Raw genomic sequence first — 13,327 nt, forward strand, 5'->3', positions numbered from 1 at the left:
GTACAAACTGTCACGAGGTGGGGTCTAAGGTGATGTGTAAATTCTGAGTTAGTTAACTATTTTCAGCTTTTGAATTTGGGCATACTTGAAAAGGTATTTTCTAAATGACATGTTTCAAGATATTAAGAACACTTGCACCATCTACCCTTTTCTTACTCTCCCTCGTTGCCCCCTGTTTTCCCATCCAAAGACTCTTTAGAGCAAATTTTCTGTAGTTTAAGAAATCCAGCACAGGCAACCTGGGGCATTCTGTATTCTAGTGTATGAAAATAAAGGCATCTCTGACATTGCTTAACAGATTTACCAAGCGAAAGAACCCATATTTGCTGTTCAGTTGTATAGTGTCCACTCACAATGTTTGTTGAAGCCAAAATATTTAATTATTTCAGTATGGGCAAAAGTTACGCTGCTTGGAAAGCAGCTACATATTTCCCACTGCACCATAGCTATCTAAGCGTGTTTTGTGACCATCTTTGTTCTTGCAGCTGGGATGCATATAGTGCACTCAGGCTTATTGCAGGCATAAAGTAACTTAAAAGACTAGACTGTAGATCATAGATAATTGTGTGCTAATAGCGGATAGCTGTGTGTAAATAGGGACACGGAGAGGGTGACAGCTTTGGCTGGAGAATATCTGTGATTCTCTCTATAAGGTGTTTATATAGAGACCTGGCCATCTCTCCCCCAAAATGTTAACTGCCTGGGTGTGGAGGGGAGCTGTGTGCTACTCAGTCCAGCAGCTTCTTCCCCTTGGGTCTGGGCCCCCTTCACACCTCCAGACCTCAAATGCTGGCGGATCTTAATGTTAACTGTACGTACTGGGAAACTGAACTCATTAGCTCAGACTGAAGGTGGAGTAATGCAATGAGATAATGGCCCAGTGACAATGGAAACAGATACTTCAGTGCATCTCTTATGAGGTCAGTTGCTCTGTGAGGAAATAACAACAACAAAAAAAAAAATCCCAGTGTGCTTATAGCATGCAAAATGACTGGAGAACTGGTGTTTGATATAACATTTAGTGCAGCGTTGCTGGACAGTGGAAGAAGTCAGAGCATCTTTTCAGGGATAATAGATCACAGATTGTGTCTATCGCGTACTTTGGATGTCCTTTGGGACTTTTAGGAAGTTCATCTGCAGACCATAGCAGAAATAAATGAAGCTACTTTGATTGTTCTCTACTCACATGAATTCCTGTGATCCACTGTAGCTGCCTCAAATATTTCTTTTTTGGAAGGGGATGGCATTGTGTGTTTACTTGCCTGCTGTTGACCTGCCTGTTTTAAGGCTACTTCTCATTTCAACACTACTTTCTTATGACAAATTACTGCCTTGGTGAGAACTCTCTCTCTATCCTTTTGTATTCAGAGGCTGTAGGCTGTGGAAAGACACTGCATGCAGTTTTGCACATGCATTGAGTTTACCAGGAGAAAAATCTAGTTATGTACCTTCATTCACTTTCAATGCTTCTCTTTTTATCTTCTGTAATAGCTTGTGCATTGAAAGTGCATTTTTAATTAAATTATTTGCATCTTGTATATGCACAATACATTCACTTTGAGGGCATTTTTATTACAGTAGGAGGGTGGTGATACGTAATAAGTCTCAAGAATAATTAAAACCTGTGTTAACTTGTGTACGTTTTCAGTAGCGATTGAACTTTGTGTTGAGTCTCTGCTGGGTCCAAGATCAGATCTTAATCAAGGAGGAAGGAAGCAAGGGGTGACAAGGGAAGGAAGAGTTGGTTGTAGGTACCTCTAAGTTCTTACCAGTTTAAGATAAACCTTACCTGTCATGTTTATTAAAAAAAAAAAAAAAAGTATACTGCCTCCAATTTTAGGTATTTAGCACAAGATAGTTTCTGTGCTTAACACTTATTGAGGGAGAAACACAGAAAGTGGGATAACGTTATGAATCAACTTTTGAAGATACTTTCACCTCTCCTGTATATGGATATAGCCTCAGAGTTTTGTTCAGACAGCCTTTGTTTACACTGAAGGGGAAAAAAGCAGAGTAACCTGAGAAGGCTTTAACTGCATCATGATGTGACAGAGCAAAGATTTAAATAACTAGGGATTTCTAGAAGAGAATATAATAAATCATTTTTCTCTTTTACTTTGAGGAGGTAGAAATACATGTCAGAATTGGCAAGATGCATGATTTTGATCTGAAATTTTGACTTTCTGCACTAAATAGTCATTAGGGTTTTTTTATCAATGTGTTTTCTACAGTCTAGTTTTGGAAAGGCAGGGGAGGCTGGGTCTTCCAAGTCCCTTTCTATGAAAGATGAAGATGGTTAAAAATTCTTGAGCACCTGAAGACCTGAACAGATGTTAAAAAATTGACTTGCTGAATCTGTGGAAATGCCAATAACTACACTTGCTTCCCTAAAACATTGTAAACGAGTGCTTTTTATTCATCATGGCGTACTAGATTCAAAGATGGGATAAGAAAGGGGCCTGATTCAAGGACAATGATTGGAGTCCTCTTGCATAAAATACTTTGGAAAAGTGTTAATTTGTCTGCCTTTGCTGAAAAGTACAGTTTTATGTTGGCTTGTAGATGGTTTGACTTTGCCAGGGACAGCAGGTGAATTAACATTAATCGCACTAGCTTTGCCAAGGATTCTGTGACGTCCTACTCATACCTAATGTATGTATGTACCTATGTACAAGCTGAGGCATGTAACAGTGTTTTGAAATGGATAGTAGTTCTGAAGATGTCCCTAATATTAAACCAAACTGAAGAACTGCACTGGAGAGTGCTAGTTAAATTAAACTTAAATGCTAGTTCAGTCTGGAGGAGTGTGCTTGGTCTCTGGAAGAGATCTATTTGGGTTAGACTGGTAAATCAAGTAAAAGCTTATCTAATTAAAACCCCCTATTTAAATGTCAGAGCACCTGCACTACTTTTTCTTAGGTGAAGCAAGTTTTTAATATTTCATAAAATTATTGTTGGTGAATATACTAGGCTAACCTTCACAAAAAACTTGAGGGATTATTTTGGAAGTTTGAACAAAGGGGGAAAACCTGAGAGAGACAGACACTTTTCTTTTTCACACTGCCAGGATTTTCCAAGAATGACTGTAAACTGTTTTCTTACAGGTTGTGTCAAATGCTGCTGGACAGGGAGTTGCCATCACTGGGAACAATACTTTCAACAACTGGAATTGGCCTAATGCTGTGATCTTTGCTGCTACTGTGATCACTACAATTGGTAAGTATTTATTATGTCAACTTTCCTAACTGTAGTTTTCTGTATGCTGTAGTGTGTTTGTACTCTTCCATTTACGTGTCAAGCTAGCCACTGGATAAAGTGCCCATGGCTGGAGTTACCTAAAGTACACGTTCACCTGCAGGTTCATAGAGGAAAAAAACAGGGTTTTGGCACTCTCTGCATGGGTATACAGAAGAGAAGTGCGTGCCTTTCCAATAAGTAACGGATTCAAGGTGCTGTTGGGGATGACTGGTGTCATTCCAGTTCCATTAATTCATGCACTTAAATTTCCAAATCATAAAATCCCAAAACAAAAGCATTACAAAGCATTCAATTAAACTAATACTTAAAACATGTGCATATGAGGTTTTTGTATAGCTGTGCTGTTACTCATGTTCATCCTCTTAAGCTACTGAATTATCAGTGTTCTTGGCTTGCAGAACAATCTAGACTTTTTATTTATCTCTTGAAGAGGGCAAAGTAAAACAAGTGTTATCTTCCACTACACTACTGATTTGTGCTTGTAAAACCCTCTGCATTGAAAGACTTCTTACTCCTTTGATGTACAGACTTTCAGAGCTCAACATCATCCGCCTTCTGCTTTTACAGAAAAATCTTTGCTATGTGGTATTGCTACACCCTTGCTACACCTACAATGCAAAAAAAAAGGAATGCAAAATAACCAGACAAGGCTGGAAGTATACAGAAATGGAAGTCTTACTGTTAAACCATATGCAGTACTCTGGTTTTCTTTATTATTTGAAACTCACAATACCCAGCTTATAATATAACTTAAGACAAAAAGTTGAAGTCAGGAACACACCTAAATAAAAAAGCTCTGGCAGAAGTTCTGAAAATAGGCTGCTGATTTTAGAGCCTGAGTCTGTAACGCCATGTTGGGTTCTGTGACCAGCAAAGAACTACATTCAGTTGAAATACCTTGCTATGTCACAAGTTACCTTGCACTTAACTCTCAAACTCTTACCCTGGAAAGGTACCAGGTCACATGTTAAATGTGGATCTTCTGTGTGGAAGCTAGCTTCAGGATGAATTTTGAGCTTTTATTCTATAAAATTGAATCAATCAAGTTTTTAACAGTGCTGGCTAAGGTTGGGGAATCATATTAGAAGTTTTGAGATGAGCTTTATTTCATATTTATCTCATCTTGTCAAGAAAAAGATGCACAAAATCTAGGAAACACTTAAAATGCAGTGATCTTCTCAGCTTGCATTAATGGAATACACGTTTGCTAGAGTAGAACTGGAAGGCATCCAGATTCAGAAGATAGCAGCTGGAGTAGACTAAAGCTCTTATAGATGATGAAGTAAGGAGTGTCTGATACAGCAAAAGCCCACACAATGTTGTTTTGTGCATAGGTGGAATTGCCTTGAATTCTCTGCAACAAGAACAGACGGTGCACGTACTTATCTCTTTTAGGTTACGGAAATGTTTCTCCAAAGACACCCTCTGGGCGTCTCTTCTGCATATTTTATGGGCTCTTTGGAGTTCCTCTCTGCTTGACATGGATCAGTGCTCTGGGGAAGTTCTTTGGAGGACGTGCCAAGAGGCTGGGCCAGTTTCTGACAAAAAGAGGAGTAAGCCTGGTAAGGCCCTTGCTTGTTTACCCTCGTGCTGTGTATTTTTGATGCATGAATTAAGCTTACACTTCTTAACCTGCTAATCTTGGTACTAAGTGTTCACTTGCACAAATATGAATTTTCCCAAATGGTGTTGTGTAGAAATAACTGAAAGGGGGATTGGGTCTGATACATTAGTTCTGCAAGAAGTTTTAGCAAAATGAGATCTTGTAGAAACCTTTGATGCTAAATATAGATCTTGCAGCTTCTATGGAGACATGCATCTCCTTACATTAGAAACCTGTAGGACAAATGTAGGTAAGGCTCCATTTCACAGACGTTCTGTGCAAACTCCTCTGGCACGGAAATAAGCTGTCCTGCTTTGTTCCCACCTGCTGCTCTGCTAGCATGAGTAATTCCTGCTGTGTGGTGAACCAACAAGAAAATAAGGTTTTGTTCTGAGTTACTGGCTTGTGGTTTTGTTGTTTGTGGCTTTTTGGTGGTGTTTTGGTGGTGGTCTCCCCCCCTCCCCCCCCCCACCCCAACAAGTCCTGTATCAGTTCTAACTCTGCACAGAGATGGAGGGCAATGCAGGGCCATAGTGCCTGGAGGACAGTGGGACTGGTTTAGGTCCTGGTTTCAGAAACAGAGCAAGAAATTTATTGGTTCAGCACCTGAGAAGAAAGTACAGAAAATGATGGTGAAAAGCATGTGTGTGTGCAGCTTTGTGCAGAGGTTGCATGAGTGGCAAAGGGTAGGAGACATAAATAGGAGAGAAGCATCTTAAACATTTCTGATCCTCTATACTCAAATGAATAAAAGGAAAGTCAGAGGTACTGACTGCTTTTTAGACTAGAGTGTTATGTCTGTATCCCATGCCTATTTATAAAGTATCAAACTTTTCAAGACTGTGGAAGAAAACTATGAGGAAATAATCCTGTTTGAGCAAGTAGTTGTAAGAGTAGTGGGTTCTGCATAAAGGAAAAAAAAGTTGTGTGTTTACTTCGGTCAGTGACTTTTAATTATGGCTGATAAACTGTTAGCACAAAACTCTGAAATGTCCGATAGTGTCAGATGATGCTTGATGCCATGGATGGGAAAAGAAAATTTGGAGAACTTTCCCTGACTGTTTTTTTTCTTTTTTCTTTACAGAGGAAAGCACAAATTACATGCACAGCTATTTTCATTGTTTGGGGTGTCTTGGTCCACCTCGTTATTCCTCCCTTTGTCTTTATGGTGACTGAAGGATGGGATTACATCGAAGGCCTCTATTTCTCATTCATCACTATCACCACCATAGGATTTGGAGATTTTGTTGCTGGTCAGTAATTGTATTTTATGTATTATTTCACTGCATGCATAGTGTGGCAGTTCTATTTCCCAACTCTAATTTTGAAAGGTGCTTTCTAAGCTTTTCCAAAACATTTTGCTGAAAAGAAGATTCAGTTAAAACTAGGTACTGATCCAATGGACTAGAGCTGGCTCTTCAATCTTGGTTTAGATAGCTAAGGCCTTTATTGGGCTAAGTCTGGAGCCAAGTTCTGGAGTTCGTAACTCTTTCAGGTGCCCCATGTCCCTATTGCAGGCAAGGAGCTATCCTATCCACCATGATAGTTACATGGCTTTGAATGGGATCCAGTATACTAAGCAGGGTGCATAAGTACTGGGCAATGCTCTCTGTGCAGCTGTCTAGAACTAGTCAACAGGAAATGCTGAGCATACTGGTGTCTCCCTCCTAAATCTTGTCTTTCTCTAAAATCCACTGCCTTGTTCAGGGCTTTGGAGATGGTCCTTGTAAGTGGACTTCTAAATCCTTTTCTCAAGGAAGGTACCTATATCCGTACCTCAATGGCAAGGGAGAAGGCTTATAATTTTCGAACAGGAAAAAAAGTTCACTTTTATAGCTTACAAGGAGAGGATAAGTATGTTGCCATTTGATGTTGTAGTCCAGTGGTTAGAATACATGCAGCCAAGAAGTGGAAGACCTGGGATCAACTTTTACTTTCAGAAGGGTTTCAGATCCCCACTTATCACCTCTCAGAGCAGTGTTCAAACAACTAGGCTCTGTTAGTGTGGAAGGGAGTAGTTCTCAGGGTCATAACTTCAAGGGTTTATCAGCTGCGAGTCGTCTTTCAGTAAAGTTCTTGTTTTTAATTCTTTGTAGGTGTAAATCCAGATGCAAACTATCATGCCCTTTACAGGTATTTTGTGGAGTTATGGATCTATCTGGGACTAGCTTGGCTTTCACTCTTTGTGAACTGGAAGGTCAGTATGTTTGTGGAAGTCCACAAAGCAATCAAGAAACGGAGGAAAAAAAGAAAAGAGTCCTTTGACAATCATCTTAGGTCTAAAAAACCCCTTCAAATGGGTACCTCAAAGGATGTCAACATTTTCAGCTTCCTTTCAAAGAAGGAAGAGACCTACAATGATCTTATTAAGCAAATTGGGAAGAAGGCCCTGAAGACAAACAATGACAAAATGATTAAAGTAGAAAATGCCAAACAAAACATGCAGAATGCCAGTATAGATGCCCAGGTGACTTACACAAAGACAGAGTCATTCGAGTATGATGAGGCTTCCCTGGACATTCAAAATGGTCATGTACTGAGACCCCTGCATGATAAACGTATTGGAGATAGCCCGCTAGAAGGAACCATGTTTGTAAACCAGCTGGACAGGATTAGTGAAGAAGAAGGTGAAGTGTGGGATTCCAGAGACTATCGACCCTTAATATTTGAGAATGCCAATATAACATTTGTAAATGAAGATGATGATGAAGAGGAAGATATCTCAGATGATGAGGAAACATCAAAATCCTCCATGGATGATAATCTTGCAGAGGAATCTGAAACTGCAAAAAACCTGGTAAAATTCCCATCCTCTGATGAATCTACCTTTACGAATAATGAGTTAGAACTTTCTGTGCCTTATGAACAACTGATGAATGAATATAATACAGTAAGCACTGTGAAGTCTGCAACGTGAAGTATGTTTGACAATGGTTTTCTGGAACTGATCAGTGCATGTTGAACAAATTAACAGAGCAAGGAGAAAAGCATGTTTTTGCAGCTTTTCCTGTCTCTTTGAAAACAAAAGCAAGTCCCAAACTAATAAACTCCAGTGTTTTTTTTTCCCACCCTGAGTTGGTTTCTGAGCCCATCAGCTTTGCTTATCTGAAAAACTTGTAAAATAACAGTTGAATTTGGAGTCCTGCTTCTTCTTGGGATTTTATGGTTCTTGAACAAAGTAGGAAAGAAAAGACTAGTTAATACACTGGACCTGCTCTGCTTTTATGCATTTCATTGAGGAATTAGTTTGGGAGTGTAATTATGCTGTTGCAAAGAGACTGTTTGGGGCATCAAATGTGTTCGGTTACTCCATTAGCTTTTCACCTCTGAAAACCTGGATTTGAATCCTTCTTTGATTGCAAATGAAAGCAAGGGGGTTTTGTGTTTTGGGTTTGGGTTTTTTTTGGGGGGGGGGGTTGTTTTTTGGTTTTTTTTGAAGCTGCCCATTGTGAAATTGTTACCACAAAAAAATGGTGCAACCACTAGTTGCACTTAATGAGAAACTTTAGATGGAATACCAGGACACACAGATCTGAGCTGAGGTGTGCTGGCAGACTGAGGAGGAAGCTTCTGAAACATCTGTCTAGAATATGTCAGTGCTTGTCAAATCATAGTGAATTGTAATTTCATAAATAAAATATTAAAATTAAAAGTTCCAAAGGAATGGATTGAGGAGCCCTCTAACAAGGAAGAATCATCTGGGATGAAACTCACCAATTGGGCTGCTAAACTGCACATCAGCCCCAGAACTGTTAAAGAGTAAAATGACTGGAAGACCTATTGATCAAAGCATGTATGAGCACAAGCAGGATGCAATGAACATTTCTAATGTTGAAAGTGTCCTTCCACTGTTCATTTCCTAGAGGAAATACTTGAATGAACCTTATACAGTATCTATGTACAGGTAAAGTTTTATTGACACTGTTCTTCTGAGGAAAAAATCACCTTGGGAGGCACAGATATTCTCCAAATGCCCTAATGCCTCTCAGAAGGGACCTGTAGCACTGCTGCGGATCTGTGCAGTGTGTTAGTCAGTATTGTTATTTGATGTTCCTCCCTGTCTTGGTACTTCAGACTAGACTTGAATGAGAGATGGTTTTTGAAACAGTTGATTACACTTTGCTTATTTGTTTTGTTTTAAAGTTTGACTTATGTGCATATACAATGGTTATTCTATCCCACGTTCAAGAAGGCTGGGCAATGTCAAATCTTGGACAAACTGAGATGTGATCAAGTGACTTAAGGCCATAAGGCACTTCTTCTAAAGAAGCTTTGGCTCTAAGCTCCTGAAAGTAGTATCTTTTGGCTTGGAGATGGGCTTCTCATTGAGAAGGAGGTATGTTTCTTCATAACATTTATGCCCAAATTGTTTTGGCTACAAAGAAAATTATACCATGGTTTTATTTTTCTTTCTTTTTCCATATCTATGTGTTAACCCTGACAACTCTTGCAAATGAGGCTCTTGATTACGTGTTGGCAAAAGGTACTGACTTCAGTTGTATCCAATATACTTGGAAGAGAAAATAGCCAAGACCTTTGAACCTTAACATGTGAAGTTCTATGTTCTGTTTAGTTTTACAGTATTCAAGTCGTTCCAGTATGTCTAAAAGTTTCCAAAGTTCAGTGAACAGTTAAAAGTTGTCTCATTCTTGTTTCAGTGTGATGCTGGCAGACTCACTAGCTCTGTAAGAAGAGCTTATGGAATATTGCAATGCTAATCTTGAATTACTAGCTATTTCTAATAACTGCAAATATTGGCTGCAGCTTCAGTTGTTGGCCTCTTCCACAGAAAAAGGAGGACATACGGGAAACTAGCACTCTGGTTGGATAGCCTGTTGATGGGAAGTTTTGAAGTTATCTACTGTGAAACAAGGGTCTGTCTTTACTAATCTTTTTTTCAGAATTTTCCATGTATATGACATTTTTTCAAATAGAAAGTGAACACAAGACTAGGGCCAACTCTATTATACTGGCAAAAGTGTGGAATCGACATAATTAGATTTGGTAGTTAATCCATATTTTATGGTAATATCGCTGAAGAGACATTCTAATTTGAAATCAAATTTTATTTTATTACTGCTTTTCGGAGTGAGGGTGACTGGATGAATTTGACTTGTATCTGACAGGAAAGAGAGAGACGCCCTATCAAGAAGATTCTGATTTACTTCTAATAGACACCCCCAGCCCCATCATTTTAAAGTGACTCCAAGCCCTTCAAGTATTTCTGTATATCTGAAGGGTTGTGGTTGACAGCTATACCTTGTAACTGTAAGAAATCATAGGTAAGACTATACATGCATGATACACAGGATGCTTGTGTAGCAAGTCTAGCCTTTTTTGTTGCTGTTGTTTAAACAAGTGCACATTAACTTAAAAAAAAAATAATGAGAAGGCACTCCATATAGCTTTTGTTCTCCAACTTGTCTTCCATTATTGACACAAAGGTCAAAGTTTTAATGACAGTTAGAAAGCTACAGGACAGTGAGGAGAGAAGAGGCTTGCTGAAAGTACATGAAATGGAAAAGCATAGTCCAATCTTCATTTTAAAAAAAGAAAAAAATTGTCTTTAATATAGAAATAATACAACCCAGACATTTGGCTGGGCTACTTTGATTGGGAGGGGATGTTGCACACTAGAACCCAGACTCTCCATTCTCCGTAGCGAAGTGCACTTGTACGCCAGAGCCGAGAATGATGGGATCTGTTTCATATTATCAAGTGAGATGTGGCTCTCTGGCCTTTCCCAGTGTAGTCAGCATAGACTATAAGTCTGTATAATAAGTATCATGGGATTTAAAGTAATAGTTTAAATTTATTAAAACAAAGTACAATATTCCCACTTTTTTGGGAAACATGATCACACCTCACTAAACTGTTCTCAAGACATCCCACTATGTGCCTTAATCTAATCCTAACACTGGGAAAAAATTCCTCTTTACACAGAGGCCAACACAATTGGTCTCATTAAGCCCTACTTGTTTTCAGTGTTTTGGAGGGGTTTAGTTGGTGCATAGCTTTCATACTGGCTCCCTCCAAAAAGTTGAACCATTTCCCAGAGTTTTTAAAATTATGGTGCCATCTCAGAACTGCCAAAGTGCTAAGCAAGACAGCTTTTTGCCTGCCTGTCTTCCATGTCTTGAGAAAAGCAGCTGCCTGAGAGATCTAAATTAATGTCTTTTTGCCTTCAGATTTACAGGTAGTGAGTTAGAGGGGTGTCCAGGCTGGATTTGAGCTATTCAGCCCCAAAAGTGCCTCTGAGTGAATTCCCCAATGCTACTTGGTAAGGTCTTGTAGTTATTTCAATTATCTGGTCAATCTGGAAACATTTTCTTTGGATGCCATGTAAGATTTCATTTGGCTAACCAATAATGTTAACAGCTCTCTTAATGCTATGGAATTGGTTTTATAGGTGAGACAGATCTCTTCCTGGAAAGAAAGGAAAGGGGATTTTAAAAAAAGAACAACTGAAAAAAAAACCAAAAAAAAAAAACACTTAAAAGCACATATAAGGAAGGGATGGAATAGAAGTAGAAACTCTTCTTTCTAGCTATTGCCTACAACTAGATTGTATTTACAGTCACATCATGTGAAGTATGAATCCACTTTCACAATATAAACTTAATAATTTTGCCAAGATGAGCCAGTACTTAAAAAAATAAAATAAAAAAAATCCTGAAATGTGACAACAGAAGTCTGTTCCTACAAAAGCCCTTTTAAGTGCTATAGACTGTGTGACCCCATCCTTCATGACATCGTTGTGATGCTTCTTGGTTTTGTCTTGTGCTATTGAAGCCTATTTTTACCAGCAGGGCATCGTTTCCAGATACATATCTCACAGCAGGCAGTCTAACACATCTGATACACTGGTACGAAATCACTGAGGAAATATAAAAAGTGGTCTGTTAAATTTTCCTGAACTAATGATTTATGAATCTGTTGCTGGCAATGGATGTCACAAAACATGCAGAAATATAACCATAGACTGATAACAGATCCATGGTGACACAGTTGTATGTGTTTGTTGAGATTTTTTTTTTCTCCAGTTGATCTGTGAGAGTGTGTGTAGAGACAGATAAGCGTCACTGATGAGGAGAGCAAAACAAGCAATATACAAGTCTGACCAAACAAAAATACCCCAAGAACTCTGTAGACTTGTAATTTTTGTGCCTTGTAGGATTTATTCCATTTGTGATGATTTATCTTTTAAAAAATTAGCTTGTCTTTCATATGGCTTTTGAAGTTTGTATAGTTCTGACTTATCACTCCACAATATGTCTGTCTGTCTGTTCTTTGTTGCTGATTGTCACTGGAATCACACTGTATGTAAATACTTGCTAAGTCTTTGTAAAATGTAATTTATTTTAATATTTTGCAATAAAAATTTTACAATTTTTCCTCTCTGTCATGAGGAGAATGGCAATCAAGAAATGAGATGTCTTTTTACAACTCCGTACACTTGTAATGCACCTCACAGATGAGACTGGTCCTGGTCCAAAGAGCTCGAAGGTAAGGAGCCGATAAAGCAAGTTGTTTTATGGAAGCAGATGCCTGTACTTGCATGGTGTATCAATGACTTCAGTTCAATGGCATCTGATCTTCAGTTAGATACAGCATAGCAAAGTATTATTCAATGAGGATTTTGGACAGCTGTTGAATGGTAAACAAAAGGTTATTCTAGGGGCTGTGTTTTATCAGGGGGCTGTTTTTAAAGAAGTTGCACTGAGACAGGAAGTGCTAGAATTGGTCAGTACTACAATAAAATGGGTGTTTGACTGCTATCTGAATATTATGCCAGAGCTATTAAAATATCTGAGTAGCTGTTTACGAATTTTCACAAGATTTCTAGCAGCAGTGCTCACCATTTTGCAAGCTGGAAGTATTTGCAGTCCTTCAACTCCAGCAGTTTCCTTAAAACACCTTGGAAAATAGATTGCTACCTACCTTAATGGGTAGCAAAATGTGACGTGGTGATGCCCATGATAGAGATGGAGCCATCTGCAGAAATTGAGACAACCTCAGCTTGAGGGCAAAGAGACTGAACCTTGGCTTTTAGGCAACTGAATGAAATTGCTGAGGCCTGAGCTAGGAAAGTGGGGAGATGCATAGGCACAGGAAGGAAGGGTGGATGCTGTCACAATTTGAGTAAGGGTAGCCGAGCTCTACATTTTTCTCCAGCCCCGCAACAGGAGTAGTGGAGGAGGAAGAGGTGCCTGATGGGTGACTGATGCCCAAAACAGCCAAAAAGGGAGAAGGGGTCCCCTCATGGAACTGAGGGCAGGACATAACATCAAGTCTGGTAAGCACCTGATAATTCTATCTGCTCCCAGCAGGTTGGAGCACACAGACTATTCTTCACCTCTGCCCTTGGTATTTTAGTATAGTGTTAGTAATTTATAGGGGGTAAGGTAGCAAGAAGTAGGAAAACAGGATAAACCTGTATCTGTTAAATGCCTGTTCTTATGGTGC

The 13,327-nt window shown here is 39.1% G+C and overlaps 1 protein-coding gene across 2 annotated transcripts in view; it reads left to right on the forward strand.

Moving 5' to 3' along the window:
- KCNK5 (potassium two pore domain channel subfamily K member 5) overlaps nucleotides 1-12,253 on the forward strand; it is a 37,082-nt gene extending 24,829 nt beyond the window's left edge. For both annotated transcript variants that reach the window (XM_030035770.2, XM_030035771.2), the window contains 4 exons: nucleotides 3,105-3,216; nucleotides 4,654-4,820; nucleotides 5,946-6,114; nucleotides 6,958-12,253. In XM_030035770.2, the coding sequence (XP_029891630.1) occupies nucleotides 3,105-3,216; nucleotides 4,654-4,820; nucleotides 5,946-6,114; nucleotides 6,958-7,778 (1,269 nt within the window). In that variant the 3' untranslated portion in view covers nucleotides 7,779-12,253. The remainder of the gene's footprint in view (nucleotides 1-3,104; nucleotides 3,217-4,653; nucleotides 4,821-5,945; nucleotides 6,115-6,957) is intronic.
- Nucleotides 12,254-13,327: the final 1,074 nt, after the last annotated feature.

The sequence above is a fragment of the Aquila chrysaetos genome, chromosome 13 (assembly GCF_900496995.4).
Source record: "Aquila chrysaetos chrysaetos chromosome 13, bAquChr1.4, whole genome shotgun sequence".
NCBI classification, from domain to species: Eukaryota; Metazoa; Chordata; class Aves; order Accipitriformes; family Accipitridae; genus Aquila; species Aquila chrysaetos.